The sequence below is a fragment of the Dendrobates tinctorius genome, unplaced genomic scaffold (genome assembly GCF_039654945.1).
Source record: "Dendrobates tinctorius isolate UK_male_01 unplaced genomic scaffold, ASM3965494v1 ptg000030l, whole genome shotgun sequence".
Classification (NCBI taxonomy): Eukaryota; Metazoa; Chordata; class Amphibia; order Anura; family Dendrobatidae; genus Dendrobates; species Dendrobates tinctorius.
This window is the reverse complement of record NW_027361698.1, coordinates 39,614,466-39,634,982: the sequence shown is the minus strand read 5'-3', so window position 1 is coordinate 39,634,982 and position 20,517 is coordinate 39,614,466. Positions and strand designations below refer to the sequence as shown.

At 45.1% G+C, this 20,517-nt stretch overlaps 1 protein-coding gene across 1 annotated transcript in view; it reads right to left on the bottom strand.

Annotated features, from left to right (window-relative positions):
- FAT4 (FAT atypical cadherin 4) overlaps positions 1 to 20,517 on the bottom strand; it is a 337,078-nt gene that overhangs the window by 71,847 nt on the left and 244,714 nt on the right. The window contains exons 5-6 of the mRNA XM_073572044.1: positions 5,882 to 6,804; positions 5,583 to 5,757 (exon numbers count right to left, since the gene is read on the bottom strand). Of these exons, the coding sequence (XP_073428145.1) occupies positions 5,583 to 5,757; positions 5,882 to 6,804 (1,098 nt within the window). The remainder of the gene's footprint in view (positions 1 to 5,582; positions 5,758 to 5,881; positions 6,805 to 20,517) is intronic.

Below are 20,517 nucleotides of genomic sequence, written 5' to 3'. Positions count from 1 at the left end.
GAACAGATGAAAGGAAACAAGCAAGAAGATCATGAGCAACAAATGCACAAATATTATTACAATCAATGGAAAAATGCCATGGAGGACCATAAAAGTGCAAATAGAAGAAACCTTAAAGTCAACAGGTACCAAAATAAGGTACCCTTATTTATGTATCTATGATTTATGACTGTTATATTACATATCATTTTCCAAATTTGGCTGACACATAAATCTATAAGCATTGTTTGCTAAGAGCTTTAATCTCTATATATATTGAATTATATTACATTAATTAACATTCAAAAAAGCTCTGCTCCATATATATGGTAGCCTTTTCTGAGGAATCTTACTGTGATTCTCCTTTATATGCTCTGGATATTCATTCATTTATGAATATCTTTATGGCGTGGGTATATTAATTCCTGTGTTTTCAGGTCCATATGTGTGTATCTATCCACTGAATTTCTTTTTTCTTTTTTTAAAAAAATTGTGTGTTAATATTTGTTAAATAAAAATCCTTGAATTTTACTTGGCATACGCTTCGGTCTATTTGTAGGTAGTATATGTTCTCAGCAATTGTTTGCAGGTAAACCTTTATGTGTATTAGATTATATATTTTAGTAATCCTTTATATTATAGATCTATGCTCTACATATGGTAATGTGACCCTAATCTAACAGTTTCAGTCATTACAAGGCTTACAATGCATGACAAAAATACTGGAGATAGTTTGGATGCAGCTGTGCTTTATAGAGAACCTTTGGACACTACAACTGAGTCTTGTACTGAAACAGTAGACCATGACTGTTAGCAGGTTTCCAGATGTGCAGTTCAATATCTATGGAACCTATAAATAAATGGATGTTGATGGGTGGAATGTGAGTGTTTTCCCCATAGAAAAATGTTCAAAGACTTAAGGACATTAATGAACAAAGCTGCCGTACCGATAGCACTCCTGACATCGAGCCAGAACGTAATATTTACCTATCTTGCTTAGCTTCTGCCAGATGGAATAAGAGAGATGTACGTATATTCTCATTGGCTTTTCACAAAGCAGGCCGCAGAAAGGCAAAACAGTGATTTATACACTTTCAAGCTGCAACAGTCCCATAAAAAAACTTTCACATAGATGCCTGTTGCTTTCCTGGCAAAAGTGCAAGGTAGAATGATAGGCTCATATCTGTAATCTGAAGGCTGTCATAGTTTTTGGAGGATTCATACCATCACCCATAGAGATTTAAGCTTTGGTAAATTTTCACATTAATACAGAATACCCTGGGAGAAACTCATGAAAATAATAAAATGCTTTATGGAGGTGTTCTGTTAAGAAATTCTTGTGTCTCCTATTGCTATGCTGAAAATTATTATTTAATGGTCTCAAGAACCCAAAGAGCATGCACAAAACTTCATCTCTGAAAAGACCGACCAGTGCCGATGAAGACCAAGGTGGCAGTGTAGGGCCAAATTTACTGACGGTTTACCTTAACCCTTGCAGGACTTAGCATACTCACGGGGCACTTGTGACATCACTAGTAAAAGAGATAATGGCACAATTACTCAGTTATTTTTCAAAAGGCCACAAATTTGTGTAGGAGGTATACAGTGGCGATCAAAGGTTTTGTTTTTTTTTTGTTTTTTTAAAGTGTGATTACATCTGTTTGATTGTTGTCATGCCATTTTCTTTATGATTAATTGAAAGACCATGTCGTTATGCAAGATCTTAATTTTAACCAAAATGCTTTATAATATCTTTATAAAATCTGCAAACAATTCATCTTTATTGCTATGGGTACGGGCCCCAACTCGTCACCCTAACTCATCCCAAAGGTGCTCTATAGGGTTTAAACAAGGTGATTGATTTGGCCATTGCAACAGGCAAACATTTTTCTTTGCTAACCAATTTTTTACTAAATTGGATGTGTGCTTAAGATCATTGTCTTGCTGGATTTTCCAGCCCCTGCCTGCTTTGGTTTTACCATGTGGCAGCATTACATTCTCCAGGATATCCATTACATGGTAGCATTCATATTTACATAAATTCTATGCAGAAGGCCAATGACAGATGCAGAAAAGTAGCCACAAACCATAATATTGCCACTACCATATATCACGCTAGGTGTTTAGTACTTTACATCATAACGTTTTCCAATTGGGTTGTATATATAGTGCTTGCCATCACTACCAAACAGATTGAACTTGGCTTCATCCAACCACAACACATAGGACACATAGGACCAATCTGTCTCTTTCCATTTGCTGTGTTTTTTGGCAAACTGAAGTCGACCTTCCAGTTCTTTGCAGAGAGGAAAGGCTTTGTGACTGGAAGTCAAGCATTCAACCCTACTACTCTTAGCCATCCCACCACATTTTGGCGACTCACCCCACATTCTTCGTTCATTTTGAGCGAAGTCTGTGCAACACTTTTATTTATATCAGACACTGACTTTTTCTTAATAATGTGATCAACTTTGGAGGAAGTTTTCCGTGGTCGTCCACATCTAGTTTTGTGATCTATTGCATAAGTTTCTTTTTCTTTCTTTATTATATGTGACACTTGACTGTGAGAGCAGTTGAATTCCATAGCTACCTCTTTTTGACTTTTGCCTGACTTCACTCTCAGAATAAGCTTCCTGACATCTGGTGATAATTTTGGCTTTGTCTTTGCCATGTTTTAACCGAAAAACACACAAACAAAAAAAAAATTACAACATTTTAGTCAAAATTCGACTACCCAAGTCAAAATATGCAAAACATTTGGCCCAGCAAATGTTGAAAACTAACACATAAAGAGATAAAACAATGTCAAACACAATTTTCATCCTTATAGCGGACAATCATTTGCTTCCGGTTTACTAAAATCACCAGGAAAATGGCATCACAACAACCAGACAGAAGTAATCACACTTTTTTAAAAAATACTAAACTTTTGGTCGCCACTGTATGTATTTCATACTATTCATTAGAATGTGTAGGTGACCTTGGAGCAGCTTCTGATTTCAGAGCTTCAAAAACGACTAGATAGACTTGTGTTTGTCCCAAGTAGCAAAGTATTTATTTTTTAATTGCAGCTAACTATTCACACTGCCATCATGGCTTGTATATTTGTAGGAGTTCTTATCTGTTATAATCAGAGATAACCCATTCAATTCACTCTGCCCTGATCCAGCATCTCGCTAGGTCCTCCAAACAAGTCGGTCTTCACTTTTGAACCTGGCATCATCAGCCCGGCACCCAGAGCACCTCCAGCACTTGCTTGGCACCACAAGGGTAGCAGAAATGAAGAACGTTTGCCACAGAGGCCTGGACTGGATGCTGGACCAGGGCAGTGCAATCAAATTGCTCATCTATAAAAAATAATCCAATTTGTACTGACTTTGGTCCAGCTGAGTCCTAAAGCTTTATTGGATAGAATAATGCTGCATTATTAAAGGTGTCATAGGGAACTGGAAAACTGCTAAAGAAGAACTAACGAAAGTGTGAACAAGTTCTGAAACTAAGGCTTGGTCAATATACTGATGTTTAAATGTCAGTACTGATAAAAATATCATTGCTTGCATTTAAAAGCATAGATTCCAAAGTCTGTGCAAGAGTAACAGTTATCACTTCAAGAAAAGGGTAACTGAGGACAGATTCTAGCAATACATCTCAAGAGAGAGAGAGAGAGACGAGACAGTTTAGTTTTACATTGCCGTACATACAAATGTAAACACTGGATTGTACAATATTTTATTTGAAACCCCCTGGCACTGATTGTAAAGAGAAATATTTCTTCCTATCAAGTTTATACACAATGATTAAAGCGTACAAACAGCTTCTCTGTATTATGACTGGATAAAAGTCAATGTCACCCTTGAATCTAGATCCTCCACTAAATAGCTGCCTGGCATAAATTCACATTTCTGTAAGATCAACTGTGTTCTGTCTTGTTGTGACATCACTCACTGGACTGGGAGTATCACAGACACACTTCTTAATGTTTCAAGTGGCTCCAAAGACATAATTCAAGCGTATTAATTCCATTAACAAACTGGAAATGCCATATATAGCTCTCCTGGGTGAGTGGGGAAACAGCATGACCATGTCTCAAATATCCTCCATCCAAATGTTTGGTTAGTAGGTTCTAAAACTATGCTAATGAGAATTGCATGTCTCCAAATTGCTTCATAGACTTACAGGTTGTTATGCATTAGAAAGCTATCCATACTGACAAAATTTATGAAGGATAATATTGTAGAATAAAAGTCGACTCCAAACAAGTTGAAGAGGAGTTCCATAATCAGCTCTCATGTCTTCAAATGCTTGAGGACTCAGGTGGTATTCACTTTCCCCGATTCCAGGACAGGTTCTCCACCACTGCTCCAGTCTGGATGTAGCGATGACATCATGACCGGCCACAGTGCACATCACCATTGTAGACAATTGGCTGCAGCGGTAATGTGCAAGGTAGTCATTATGTCCTTGCTGTGGCCAATCCACAGAAACTGGAGCAGTAGCAGAGAGTTGTCGCTGGATCTCGGGAGTAATCGCAATATATCTGATAGTTGTTTTAGAAGTCTACAAGTATTTGGAAATATGAAAGGTAATTTTGGAAAATAATAATTTTTATTTTTATATAGCGCCAACATATTTTGCAGCGCTTTACAGTTTACACACATGATCATCACTGTCCCCGATGGAATCCCTTTAAAGGGAAGCTATCATCAGAAAATCACCTATTGTTTAAATCAGGTTTTTGTGTGACATGTATTTTTAAAAAAAATGTAGTTGTTGTTTCTCCATATCATCTTTTTTTTAACAAAATAAAATGAGTAATCTTCCAATTTTCACTTTGACCACTAGGGCATTTTTAGACTCATATGTTCTGACATTTCAGAAAGAGTTTAAAGAAGCAATCTTATCAGCGGAGCCAGGATTACAATAATAGGGAACACTCCTATACACAACTGATAACACAGGATCCAATAGGTGACATCAAAGCTGACCCTGCTCCCCCTTCCTTCACAATGACCTTTTCCACAGGCTCATAAGACACTGCAATACAAAAGATAGGATCGGGACCTGACTATTGTGGCTATGTACATGTGCTGTTCTCAGAAACAATAAGAAGAATGAATCTGAAAACGCCCCAGTGGCCAGTATGAACTGTAAGATTTCTAATTTGTATTTTCAATACATGTCGCGATATGTAAAAAAAAGGCAAATTGTTCTAAGAAATACATCTAACACAAAAGAATGGACTCATTCTGTGATGAAAGCTTCCCTTTAATGTTACCTTATGGCCACAGGAAGCAGAATTGAAAATGGTGAAAAATGAATGGCTCTTTACTACATATTTTAACACTAAGCAGCTAAAATTCTATACATTGTACTAAATGTATCAAAATGCAACTCTTAATTCAAAATGCAAGTTACTTTCTCTTCATTATGACAAAGTTTCTATGGCTCCATAATATCTGATGCCTCTGTATGGTACCATATTACAGAGATTCCAAGACAGAAGTAATTATTCTAAGTCACGCTTATGAATGTAGTGACACACAGAGGTAAAGGCTCTATGCACTTTTATGGGAAGTAACAGGAAAGCAGTTAAAGCAAAGTACCTGAATCAGCAGCCGTGATCAGTAATGTATATTGCTCTTTCTTCTCTCGATCAAGACTCTTCACCAAACTAAGTTGTCCACTGGAAGACAATCTGAAAGCACTATCGTCATTGCCAGTAAGTAGAGCATATGTTAATCTACTGTTAAGCCCCTGGTCATCATCTCTGGCAACAACCTGAAAGAATGAAATAAAACCTCAATTTTATTTTCTTAATCTAGACATTTTAGATTTTATGAAGGTAATCAAGGTTTCTGATTATGTCTAAAAAATTAAATAGTGATTGAGAAGTTACACTTACCTGGAGCACAGTCTTGGGTAATACATCTAAGTTCTCCGGAATATTAACAGAATAGGGAGACAGTTCAAATTTTGGAACCACATCATTGACATCAGAAAGGAGAATGCTGACCGTTGCGGTGTCTGTGCGGGGGCTACTGCCACGGTCTGAAGATTGGATGACCAAGGAATATGATGATTTCTTCTCTCGATCCAAAGGTTTGGCTATTGAAATAATTCCGGTGACTGAATCAATCCTGAATTCATTGCTTGGATTTCCATCTATAATAGCATAACGGATCATGCCGTTTATTCCTTCATCTGCATCTGTAGCTATCACTTGAATGAGATCTGTTCCAGTTAATATGTTCTCACTGATCTCCAATTTAAAAAGACTTTTTGAAAAGCGAGGGTTATTGTCATTAATATCAAGAACCATAACTGCAACATCTACAGAAGAAGAAAGTGAAGGTTCTCCTTTATCAGTAGCTATTATTGTTAAGGTATAGTTGGAAATATCTTCTCGATCTAGCTCTCCCGTTAGTCTCACTTCACCATCGATATTTCCGATACTGAATTTATTTCCTAGTGAGCTGAGCAATGAGTACTGGACATAGCAGTTTGGACCACTATCTGGATCAGTGGCTTGAGCACGAAATACAATAGTATCAATAGGTGTGTTCTCTTGGACATAAGTCAGCTTTGGAGAAATAAAATTTGGTGAATTATCATTGACATCCAGCAATATGATGGAAACTTCCACGGTACTTGTGTATCTGTATGCAGGTGGTGGGGCCAAATCATGAACCTGTACCACTAGATTATAGAAGGACTGGCTTTCTCGGTCTAGCGTCTGAAGAATACTTAAGGCTCCATCCTTGTTAATTCGGAACTGGCCCATACTGTCCCCCGAAGAAATACTGTATACCAACTTAGAATTCAGCCCTGCAAATAGATGAAAATAAGATTCATTTTTACTTCTTAAAAGTCAAAGGAAAAATTAAAACAACTTCATAAAATTTGATGGTATGGTCCCACAACACAAGTAAGTCCAAAAGGGCTTGAGTAGTAAAATGGAAAAACTGTAACTGCAATATAAATCGCATTTACTCAATCTTTATTGAGTTGTTCAATCAAATCCCTACTTAATGATTATTTCTTTGTAGGGATGTAATACATTTTATATTGTGTCAATTCAATTACTGTAGCTCTAATGCATGTTAGATAGAAATACAATAGTTTTGTAAACAGTCTTGAATTCAAATTTTGCATATTATTTCTAAGGAGATCTATGTGCTTCCATGGTTAGAGACTAGAGGCAAACCCAGCGACTCCTTTCTGCCCCCAACTTATTATTAACCTACTAAATGTGTATTATCAAGAAATAGATAAGAGGAAATAAGTGGATGTTTCTACGCCACTATTTTGCAAAGGATGAATATTTTTTTTTAAATTGAAGTATGACACGGTCCTTATATTATAGTTATTTTTCTTTTGTACATAATATTACTGATGAATGACTCGTGATAAGTCTGAAATGTTTGGATCACTTGCACCAATAAAATTACTTCACATATACTCAAGTGTCAAGTTCCCTTTTAAATGTAACATGCGATAGGATTATATTTGTGCACTTACTTCCAGGAGTGCTGGGCTTTGTATATTCCACGATAAGTATAAACATGACTGCACAATGAAGTTAGAAAAGGTTTATTTACAGTCTGTAACCATGGAAACACAAAGGTCTGCATGGCAGCTGTAGACCCTAAGCAGTAGCAGATTCATAATACGATTCATAATTGTTGAACCGTGAGAACTATGACTTTTCTTATATTATGAGAATTTGCCCTTTCTGTAAAACACATTTTTTACTTGTCTAGTCCACAGGAAGAAAAAAAAGATACAAATACTCAGCTAGTTATACTTTGTGCACAAAGCCAAAGACCTTCTATTTTAAAGAACTTTTAAGGAAACACCTTGGACGTTTATGTTAACCTATAGAACACTACTTCACGGTTAGTCAACTGCTTCCACATGTGACCCATAGTGTCCCAATCTCCCTTTGTAATAGAAGCAATAAATCTTGGCATAAACATGCAGATAATAGAAGACAGAAATAAAGGACTAGGTTATAATGAGATCAAGAATAGATTGAAACAGATTGAGCGAAGTAAAGGGGGCTTTACACATAGCAATATCGCTAGCAATATCGCTAAAGCATCACCGATTTTGTGACGCAGCAGTGATATTGCTAGCGATATCGCTACATGTGATACTTACCTCCGACCGGCTCCCCCGCTGGCTATCGCTGATCGCGCGAGATCGGCCAGGTCCATTTCTCGTCGGCCTCCTGCTGGCGACGACGAGCGAGCCATGGACGCAGGCGGAAGACGGACACCCTCGCCGCGTCTGAAAGGTAAGTGGGACCGCCGACCGCTGCTGAATCGCTAGTGAGATCTGCCTTTTTGGCAGCTCACTAGTGACCATTTAGCGATACACCAGCAATCCTGACCGGGTCGTATCGTGGTCGGGTTCGCTGGTGCATCACTAAATGTAAAGGGGCCTTAACCCACACATTGCTAAATTCATATGACTGCGGATTGCAAGACTAATTACGATAGTTCCTTTAGAAAAGTGCTGGACGATTAGATAGAATTATATGGTTAATAAAAAGAAGTCCTGAAGACAGGACACCATTCCTTATCCAGTATGCAATATTTATCTCACTATTATATATTATAGTGTCATATCATATACTAATCTTCCATTTGTTTATAAGGGAGAAAATAGTGAGATGTAAGCAAAAGTACATTTTTTTATTCCAAGTCCTGAAAGTAATGACTGAAGACAGTTTCATAACACTGTCTGCAAATGAAAAATATGACAGTATGCACACTTAGGCTCTTGTTCTAATGGCAATTTCTTCCTTATTCTATGTTAATAAAGTGAAGGAGACCAATTATTCATTGGACAAGAAATAACAAAAAATATTATGTGAAATTATGGAGGGAATTTATCATGAGGGAAATTTCTGAGAGCTCTGAAATAGAAAAAAATTAAATGTTGGCCAACAATAGCAAATAAAGAAGGGATGAAAAGTAATTAAAGGGGCTCTCCACAATAGACAAAAATAAATATCCAAAGGAAATTATGTCATTATAAATATGTGCCATGTTTAGGGTATGAAGGTGACTACAGCAGTATATAAAAATTGTTGCCTTTTTGTTACACATTCTTTTGTTAGAATGTTAATAGGATAGGTGCCATTAAGCATGTGCATTAATAAGCTCCATCCTCTCCTTTCATGTGTAGTAAGCGCCAGCTCTCTCTTTATGTTTAGGAAGATTGTTTCCAGTGGTATATTCTTATCTAATACTGGAGATAACAAGGGTCCTGAGCAGAGGCGTAGCTAGGGGTTCAGCTTAGGGGGGGCGAAAAATCTGAGTGGGCCCCTAACCAGTAACCCTGATTACAACTCAGGTTGGCACACTTTAGTCGTGGTTATAGGAGAGACTCAGCAGATGACCACGCTGTAACTGAAACAAATCTCTATACAAAAAACAATACTGATATTACCGCCATATGGTGACCTCATAGTGGTAGATGCCAGTCCTGCAGAATATACAAGAGTTTACTATACAGTTACAGATGATAACTTACAGGTGACGTTCTTTCTGATAATTGTTCACTTTTGCATCTTAGGGTACCGTTACACTTAGCGATGCACCAGCGATCCCGACCACAATATGACGCGGTCAGAATCGCTGGTGCATCGCTAAGTAGTCGCAAGTGAGCTGCCAAACAGGCAGATCTCACCAGCGACATAGCAGCGGTCGGGGGTCGCTACCAGTGGCGGATTATAATGAGGTCAATTTGGGCAGTTGCCCCGGGCCCAGTGGGGTTAAGGGGCCCACAGCCCAGGCCAGTAAATTGCCCCATTATAATCCGCCACCGCGCAGGGCCGGATTATAGGCAGGGCAGGCGGGGCTTCAGCCCCGGGGCCCCCACCACAAGAGCTTCTAAGGGGGCCCCCACCACATTCCTGCTGGCTGCTGCAATGGCACTCCATCTTCTCCCCACCTAAAAGTGAGTGACCGTGGGGGCGGCATTATGTGCTCTGCTACCAGCAGCATCTACAAGTAGCGTGAACGCTGATGCTGCTGGTAGCGTGCAAAGGCTTGTGATGAGATCACAGGAGGTAAGGTGTCAGGGCCCCGATCATGTGACCCCTGTCTCCTCCCCTCCTGTGACCTCATCACAGGTCCTGTGCGCACAGCACAGAGCACTGAGAGCAGCCATGTATGTGGAGTGCGGCTCTGCGGGTGGAGGTCGGTGCTGGAGGCCCCATTATTCTCTATGTGGAGTGCGGCTCTGCGGGTGGAGGTAGGTGCTGGAGGCTCCATTATTCTCTATGTGGAGTGTGGCTCTGCGGGTGGAGGTCGGTGCTGGAGGCTCCATTATTCTCTATGTGGAGTGTGGCTCTGCGGGTGGAGGTCGGTGCTGGAGGCTCCATTATTCTCTATGTGGAGTGTGGCTCTGCGGGTGGAGGTCGGTGCTGGTGGCTCCATTATTCTCTATGTGGAGTGCGGCTCTGCGGGTGGAGGTCAGTGCTGGAGGCTCCATTATTCTCTATGTGGAGTGCGGCTCTGCGGGTGGAGGTCGGTGCTGGAGGCTCCATTATTCTCTATGTGGAGTGCGGCTCTGCGGGTGGAGGTCGGTGCTGGAGGCCCCATTATTCTCTATGTGGAGTGCGGCTCTGCGGGTGGAGGTCGGTGCTGGAGGCTCCATTATTCTCTATGTGGAGTGTGGCTCTGCGGGTGGAGGTCGGTGCTGGAGGCTCCATTATTCTCTATGTGGAGTGTGGCTCTGCGGGTGGAGGTCGGTGCTGGAGGCTCCATTATTCTCTATGTGGAGTGGGGCTCTGCGGGTGGAGGTCGGTGCTGGAGGCCCCATTATTCTCTATGTGGAGTGCGGCTCTGCGGGTGGAGGTCGGTGCTGGAGGCCCCATTATCCTCTATGTGGAGTGGGGCTCTGCGGGTGGAGGTAGGTGCTGGAGGTCCCATTATTCTCTATGTGGAGTGGGGCTCTGCGGATGGAGGTCGGTGCTGGAGGCCCCATTATCCTCTATGTGGAGTGGGGCTCTGCGGGTGGAGGTAGGTGCTGGAGGCCCCATTATTCTCTATGTGGAGTGCGGGTGGAGGTCGGTACCGGAGGCTCCATTATTCTCTATGTGGAGTGCGGCTCTGCGGGTGGAGGTCGGTGCTGGAGGCTCCATTATTCTCTATGTGGAGTGGGGCTCTGCGGGTGGAGGTCGGTGCTGGAGGCCCCATTATCCTCTATGTGGAGTGGGGCTCTGCGGGTGGAGGTAGGTGCTGGAGGCCCCATTATTCTCTATGTGGAGTGCGGGTGGAGGTCGGTGCCGGAGGCTCCATTATTCTCTATGTGGAGTGCGGCTCTGCGGGTGGAGGTCGGTGCTGGAGGCCCCATTATCCTCTATGTGGAGTGGGGCTCTGCGGGTGGAGGTAGGTGCTGGAGGTCCCATTATTCTCTATGTGGAGTGGGGCTCTGCGGATGGAGGTCGGTGCTGGAGGCCCCATTATCCTCTATGTGGAGTGGGGCTCTGCGGGTGGAGGTAGGTGCTGGAGGCCCCATTATTCTCTATGTGGAGTGCGGGTGGAGGTCGGTACCGGAGGCTCCATTATTCTCTATGTGGAGTGCGGCTCTGCGGGTGGAGGTCGGTGCTGGAGGCTCCATTATTCTCTATGTGGAGTGGGGCTCTGCGGGTGGAGGTCGGTGCTGGAGGCCCCATTATCCTCTATGTGGAGTGGGGCTCTGCGGGTGGAGGTAGGTGCTGGAGGCCCCATTATTCTCTATGTGGAGTGCGGGTGGAGGTCGGTGCCGGAGGCTCCATTATTCTCTATGTGGAGTGCGGCTCTGCGGGTGGAGGTCGGTGCTGGAGGCCCCATTATTCTCTATGTGGAGTGCGGGTGGAGGTAGGTGCTGGAGGCTCCATTATTCTCTATGTGGAGTGTGGCTCTGCGGGCGGAGGTCGGTGCCGGAGGCTCCATTATTCTCTATGTGGAGTGCGGCTCTGCGGGTGGAGGTCAGTGCTGGAGGCTCCATTATTCTCTATGTGGAGTGTGGCTCTGCGGGTGGAGGTCGGTGCTGGAGGCTCCATTATTCTCTATGTGGAGTGTGGCTCTGCGGGTGGAGGTCGGTGCTGGAGGCTCCATTATTCTCTATGTGGAGTGGGGCTCTGCGGGTGGAGGTCGGTGCTGGAGGCCCCATTATTCTCTATGTGGAGTGCGGCTCTGCGGGTGGAGGTCGGTGCTGGAGGCCCCATTATCCTCTATGTGGAGTGGGGCTCTGCGGGTGGAGGTAGGTGCTGGAGGCCCCATTATTCTCTATGTGGAGTGGGGCTCTGCGGGTGGAGGTCGGTGCTGGAGGCCCCATTATCCTCTATGTGGAGTGGGGCTCTGCGGGTGGAGGTAGGTGCTGGAGGCCCCATTATTCTCTATGTGGAGTGCGGGTGGAGGTCGGTGCCGGAGGCTCCATTATTCTCTATGTGGAGTGCGGCTCTGCGGGTGGAGGTCGGTGCTGGAGGCCCCATTATTCTCTATGTGGAGTGGGGCTCTGCGGGTGGAGGTCGGTGCTGGAGGCCCCATTATCCTCTATGTGGAGTGGGGCTCTGCGGGTGGAGGTAGGTGCTGGAGGCCCCATTATTCTCTATGTGGAGTGCGGGTGGAGGTCGGTGCCGGAGGCTCCATTATTCTCTATGTGGAGTGCGGCTCTGCGGGTGGAGGTCGGTGCTGGAGGCCCCATTATTCTCTATGTGGAGTGCGGCTCTGCGGGTGGAGGTCGGTGCTGGAGGCTCCATTATTCTCTATGTGGAGTGTGGCTCTGCGGGTGGAGGTCGGTGCTGGAGGCCCCATTATTCTCTATGTGGAGTGGGGCTCTGCGGGTGGAGGTCAGTGCTGGAGGCCCCATTATTCTCTATGTGGAGTGCGGGTGGAGGTCGGTGCCGGAGGCTCCATTATTCTCTATGTGGAGTGCGGCTCTGCGGGTGGAGGTCGGTGCCGGAGGCTCCATTATTCTTTATGTGGAGTGCGGCTCTGCGGGCGGAGGTCGGTGCCGGAGGCTCCATTCTCTATGTGGAGTGGGGCTCTGCGGGTGGAGGTCGGTGCCGGAGGCTCCATTATTCTCTATGTGGAGTGTGGCTCTGCGGGTGGAGGTCGGTGCTGGAGGCTCCATTATTCTCTATGTGGAGTGCGGCTCTGCGGGTGGAGGTCGGTGCTGGAGGCTCCATTATTCTCTATGTGGAGTGCGGCTCTGCGGGTGGAGGTCGGTGCTGGAGGCTCCATTATTCTCTATGTGGAGTGCGGCTCTGCGGGTGGAGGTCGGTGATGGAGGCCCCATTATCCTCTATGTAGAGTGGGGCTCTGCGGGTGGAGGTAGGTGCTGGAGGCCCCATTATTCTCTATGTGGAGTGCGGGTGGAGGTCGGTGCCGGAGGCTCCATTATTCTCTATGTGGAGTGCGGCTCTGCGGGTGGAGGTCGGTGCTGGAGGCCCCATTATTCTCTATGTGGAGTGCGGCTCTGCGGGTGGAGGTCGGTGCTGGAGGCTCCATTATTCTCTATGTGGAGTGTGGCTCTGCGGGTGGAGGTCGGTGCTGGAGGCCCCATTATTCTCTATGTGGAGTGTGGCTCTGCGGGTGGAGGTCAGTGCTGGAGGCCCCATTATTCTCTATGTGGAGTGCGGCTCTGCGGGTGGAGGTCGGTGCTGGAGGCCCCATTATCCTCTATGTGGAGTGGGGCTCTGCGGGTGGAGGTAGGTGCTGGAGGCCCCATTATTCTCTATGTGGAGTGCGGCTCTGCGGGTGGAGGTCGGTGCTGGAGGCCCCATTATCCTCTATGTGGAGTGCGGCTCTGCGGGCGGAGGTCGGTGCCGGAGGCTCCATTATTCTCTATGTGGAGTGGGGCTCTGCGGGTGGAGGTCGGTGCCGGAGGCTCCATTATTCTCTATGTGGAGTGTGGCTCTGCGGGTGGAGGTCGGTGCTGGAGGCTCCATTATTCTCTATGTGGAGTGTGGCTCTGCGGGTGGAGGTCGGTGCTGGAGGCTCCATTATTCTGTATGTGGAGTGTGGCTCTGCGGGTGGAGGTCGGTGCTGGAGGCTCCATTATTCTCTATGTGGAGTGCGGCTCTGCGGGTGGAGGTCGGTGCTGGAGGCCCCATTATTCTCTATGTGGAGTGCGGCTCTGCGGGTGGAGGTCGGTGCTGGAGGCCCCATTATTCTCTATGTAGACTGTGGCTCTGCGGGTGGAGGTCGGTGCTGGAGGCCCCATTATTCTCTATGTAGAGTGTGGCTCTACGATTCGTGACCCCCGTCACGTGACGAGGGGGGCCCACAGAGTCTGAACTGCCCCGGGCCCTGGCTACCCTTAATCCACCCCTGGTCGCTACTTACCTGTCAGACGAGGCGATCCTGATGTCCTCCCACCCACGTCCATGCGTCGCTCGTCCCAACAGCAGGAACCCCAGCAGGAAGTGGCCGACGAGAAACGGCCTAGGATGTTCTCGCGGAATCAACGATAACCAGCGGGGGAGCCGGTCGGAGGTAAGTATCACACATAGCAATATCGTTGCTACTTCACAAAACTAGTGACGTTATAGCGATATTGCTAGTGATACAGCTTAGTGTAACGGGCCCTTTACTCAGACCGACATGTCAATTTCTCCAGCCAGGACTCATCTGCAGAGATTATAACAAAGACACATCTGACTTTTCACATTTCCAGCCCAGAACCCATCTATCTCCAACGTGCACAAACTACTCACCCCAATGCTGAGCCCCTGCTTCCGTATGTGTCTCTACTATTGTACCTGATACCTCAATACTGAGCCCCGGCTGCCATATGTGTCCCTATTACTGCACCTGATACCCCAATGCTGAGCCGCTGCTGCCGTATGTGTCCCTATTACTCCACCTGATACCCCAAAGCTGAGCCGCTGCTGCTGTATGTGTCCATATTACTGCACCTGATACCCCAATACTGAGCCACTGCTGCCGTATGTGTCCCTACTATTGTACCTGCTGTGTGGTACTAAAGCACAGCTTCTCTAACTGCCTCACATACTAATGCCACCATTGTGCCCTATACATAGCAGAATGTCTCTTTTGTGCTCTCACAATAGCTCCCATACTGTATATAACCCCCAGCTTATGACAGACCCCACAGTAGCTCCCATACTGTGTAATGGCCCCCGCACTAGCTCCCATACTGTATGATGACCCCTGCATACACTGGCCCCTGCATTAGCTCCCATACTGTATAATGACCCCTGCATACACTGGCCCCTGCATTAGCTCCCATACTGTATAATAACCCCTGCATACACTGGCCCCACATTGGCTCCCTTACTGTATAATGACCCCTGCATGCACTGGCCCCACATTAGCTCCCATACTGTATAATGGACCCTGCATACTCTGGCCCCTGTATTAGCTCTCATACTGTATAATGACCCCTGCATACACTGACCCCACATTAGCTCTAACACTATATAATGGCCCCTGCATGCTCTGGCCCCACATTAGCTCCAATACACTATAATGACCCCTGCATACACTGGCCCTACATTAGCTCCAATACTCTATAATGACCCCTGCATTAGCTCTCACGCTGTATATTGGCTCTCGCATTAGCTCATCCATTGTACAATGACCCCCGAATTAGCTCTAACACTGTATAATGGCCCCCGTTGTAGCTCCCACGTCTTTTGATTCAGGTCTCTGTCGGTCCCTGTCTGTGGGCTACAACTTGCACAGCTCTGATATATAAGACACAGAACTAAATAGAAGAAAATAGAAACAGATAGTGGATGCGTATAGAGGCAAGCGTATGGGAATAGCTCTCTGAATGTACCCAGGTGACCCTAAAAGAAATACTTTTGTCTGGACAAGACCCCAAAGAGGGAACTGGAAAGAAAGAGGGAATTAGAAGAGAGGTAGGTAAAATATTACTCATGTACAGAAGAAAGTGCACCCCTGGTACCCAGAGGCGTAGCTAGGGTTTTGGTTCGGGGGGGGGGAAACTTTTTAGTATGCCCCTAACCAGGTAACCTTGATTACAACTGGGTGACGCACAATAATAGTGGAGAACCTCAGCAGATTATAGCGCTGCTGCTGAATAGAATTTCTAAATAAAGACCAACATTGATATTACCGCCATATAGTGAGTGGTAGATACCTGTCCTACAGAATATACCGTATAAGAGATCACAGCACAGTTATAGATGGTGACTTACTGCTGACGTTCTTTCTGATGGAATCGTTCACTTTTCTTGTCTTTTCCATCTGGCCCAGACCGACATAACGACTTCTTCCAGCCAGGACTCGTCTGCAGAGATTGCAACAAAGACACGTTTGTGTATGTGTCCCTATTACTGCACCTATTGTGTGGTTCTGTGTGACCTCTAAATTCTAAAGCATCCCTCTATAATATAGTAATACCGGGTGCCAGTGCCCTAGAAAACAGTGCCCACATTTTGTCCCCTAGAAAGTAATATTGCCATTTTTGCCCCTTTGACAGTCACAGTAACCTGAGTTTCCCTATAACAATAAGCACCCACTTTACATTTAATAATGTCCTGAGTCTCCCCCCTGTACACTGTATGATGCTCCCCTATACACAGTATGATGCTCTCTTATACACAGTCTAATCCCCCCTCATTGTATATACTGACCGCTTAGTATTCCCCAAATAGTTTGATAGCTCCAACACTGTAATCTCCACACTGTATGATGGCCCCCTTGATAGCCTCCATATAGTATAATGCACCAGACTAGTCTTACTATAGTCCTCATTATAGTATAATGCACTCCCCATAGGCAAACTATAGTATAATGCACTCCCCATAGGCAGACGCTATAGAATAATGCAGCCCTTTATTTAATGCACCCCACAGGCAGCCTCTATAGTGTAATGCAGCCCCATAGGCAGCCTCTATAGTATAATGCAGCCTCTGAAAAAAATAAATCCAGTACTCACCTTTCCTCCTGGTTCCTTCACTGCTGTGAGCTCCCGCACATCTCCGGACTGCAGGCTCCGAGTAGTGACGTCATCGCGACCCCGTCAGTGTCGGCGTTAGTGACATCTGAAGTTGATGAGAGGGGGATGATGGGAGAGCGTGCAATGCTCCTTCTCTCATCAATGCGGTCAGCTGAATCGGCATCCAGCCGATACAGTGCTCTTGCAATGACAGGTGGGGGGCCCACTGCTGGCACAGGGCCCTAGCGGCTGCTCAGGGGCCCCATAGCGGCCGGGTGGCAGAGCAATTAGATCGATTCTGCCTGCTCTGCCACAGTATGTAACACTATCTGCGTGCTGCGGGTGAGTCCCCTCAGACCGCTGGTCCCAGGGTTTCACTCCAACAATAAGTCCCCTGCATTACTGATACTAATATATTATATCACACTAGTAACATGTCCATGCCACTAACAATCGCTGTATAGAAAAACACTATTCCACAGCTATTTGTCATCAAGCACTAACTGCTGCTGTGGCACTACAAGACTTAAGTTCCCAGTAGGAGCACTCTGGGAGTAGCAAATACTGCGGTGAAGGGGATTGCTGACCAAAAAGGTGCCTTCTAGGAAAATATCCAACAATAATAGAGAAATCCATGAGGCACTAACTTCATGCAAGAAATGACAGCTTTTTAGATTGTTTGCATATATTCGGCTTCATATATCAAAAAATATGCATGTCACATCTCTTTGAAACGCTGGCTGTGCGTGGACAGACCCTGGTGACTTAGTTTTTTCACCCTCCATACTTTCACATTACGATAAACCATGAACATGGCTATTAAAGCCGAAACGTCGTTTTTTTGTTACATGAGCCAAGCGTATTTTTTGATATATGAAGCCGAATATATGCGAACAATCTAATAAACTGTCACTTCTTGCATGAAGTTAGTGCCTCATGGCTTTCTCTATTATAGTAGCAAACAGCAGTTAGGGTATGTGCACACGTTGCGGATTCTGCTGCTTTGTACAGTACCATTAAAGTCTATTATAAATGAAAAACGCTGAGCATATGCTGCGGATTTTTCCACGCGGATGTACTGCGGATTTAAATCCGCAGCATGTCAATTCTTTGTGCGGATCCGCGTTTTGAAACCTGCTCCATTATAGGAATCCGCAGGTGTCAAAACGCAGGGGAAATACGCAGGGGAAACGCGGAAAAATACGCAGGTGAAACGCGGAAAAATCCGCAGCAGAATCTGCAACGTGTGCACATACCCTAATCCTCCAGAACTTGCTGTCAGCCTGGTAAAGGGTAGGTTAATACAGTAATTACACGCCAGCACAAACAGCCAAGATAAGGTGATCGATACAGTGGTTTAACCATCCCTCTGCCTGCCAGGGAGGATGCACCGCTTTCTCTGCACAGCTCAATGACTGCAGCCATCAGTGCGATCTCTAGTTTGCACTTTTCCTGGTTTTCTCTCAGTCCTACAGTGCAGTAAATTCCCAGGCCAAGACAAAGAATCGCGATTAGACATATCAAACAGTAAATAACATGTTCTAAGATACTCATCAATCCCCATGCTGTGTGCAGCGTGTCCACTGGTCCTGGCTGCTGCTCCTCGGCTGTCAGGCTGGCTCCTCTCAGGCAGAAGCAATCAAGTGCAGACAGTGAGCTCAGTTCACAGTCAGGTGCAGGGAGCTTTCAAGGCGAGCGTGCTCAGCCAGGATTGGGTGACTTACCTCCCTTCCCCCTCTCCTCCAGAGACTGCAATAGAGCAGTCACATGACTCACTCCTTGATGCTGAATTTAATTGTATCGGCGCGATCTACATGCCGATATAGTTACATAGCGTAGCTCCAGTGGGCCCCCTCAGAGCTCGAGGCCCGGGGCCACCGCCCCCTCTGCCCCCCTGGTAGCTACGCTACTGGTCCTAAGGTAAGATGCTGCTGCTCACACTATTGTCCACCCTGTTTCTCTGATGTAATACTAAAAATAAGAGGGGTGCTGAAAAGGCTGCTCAAACTGCTGTCCACCCTGTCTTTCTGACATAATACTGCAGATTACAAGCGTGTTGCGTAAAGAAGTGGCTGCTCTCGCTGTTGTACATCCTGTCTTTCTAATCTAATGCTGTAGGTACCAGGGGTGCTGAGATAAGAAAATGCTGTACACACTGCTGTCCACCCTGTCTTTCTGATGTAATACTGCAGATCACTAGCATGCTGGGTAAGACGTGGCTGCTCACACTGCTGTTCACCATTTCTTTCTGATGTAAAACTGCAGATTACTAGCGTGAAGTTGCTGCTGGGACCTGGAAATGGCTGGACAGATCATGGCATTGGTTTTCTCACAAAAGTCACAACAGCAGAGGTTCCTACTGCACATGCTCCCATACACCTGTCCTGTTATCATTGTAGGACAGGTTTCTGTCACAGTAACAAAACAGTGGCCATTTAATTCTAGAGCAATTACCTCCATATACAAAATTGTGCCAGTTGAATGTATTTAAGAATTAATTTACAACACTTAGTTATTCTAACATTGATATAATACTGTATCTCAGGTGAAGCATAAACTCTTTTGGTTCTCAAGGGGAATGTTTTATAGGGTCTTCTGGCTCTTTCAGTCTGTAGCTTTGCATTTTAGCTGTGACACAGACAATCATTTAATTTTCTGTTGTCAAAGTTTTCTGCGCCTATCTCCAGTGCTTTCAGGAAACAGGAAAAAACAGTTAAATAAATCAAGTTAGAATATTTATTTTGAATTTTCTTTAAAGGGAATCTATCAGGTGATTTTTTAAAACAGGATACTAATAGTATCCTGAAATAGGGCTTTGACAACCCTTTCAGAACATGTAATTTAACATTTATTGCTGTACCTTCTCCCACTTTCTTGCTTTAAACTCTGGACAATTCAGAGTCGAGCGGCGACTAGTCAAGCATATGTAAATCAAAAATAGCTATGCACCACTACTCCCAACTATAATCCCGCCCACGCTCTGTTCCGGCATTAGTGATAGTAAAAATCTTCATTTATTCATATACTTTCATTTACTATAACTAATGCTGATGTCGAGGGTTGGGAGAATTACGGGAGTTGGTAGGGGGTGAATGTTCAGTTATGATTTACATAAGCTTGACTAGCCGGCATGTAACTCTAAATTGTCCGGAGATTACAGCAAGAAAATGGGAGAAGTTAGAGCAATAAACATTACATATTCTGAAAGGGCTACCCAAGTTCTATTTCAGAGCACTGTCACAGGATTACCGCGACAGACAAGAGCCACAGCTAGAAGACCGAAGCATTTCCTTTCTTCTGCACTATTTAGAAGCACTTCACCTTCATATTAGAGGGTGCAGGTGTCTTTTAGCAGTGCAGGGGTTAATCTGGTCAGTTGAGAGCTACTGGAAGCTTTCCTGCATTAAGGCTCTCAGATGTTCACTGTTAGCCGCTCTCATCTCCTATATAATCTGGGCCCTAGCAAGCACTCATTGCCAGAGCAAGCTTCATGCTGCATGGTTAGGAGGTGGTGGTTTGAGGGTTGGTGTTTGATAAGGCATTTGGAGGATTTATTGAGACTGTTGCTAGGTTTTGGGTGTGTGCCAATTCCCCTCCTTCTCCAACTTT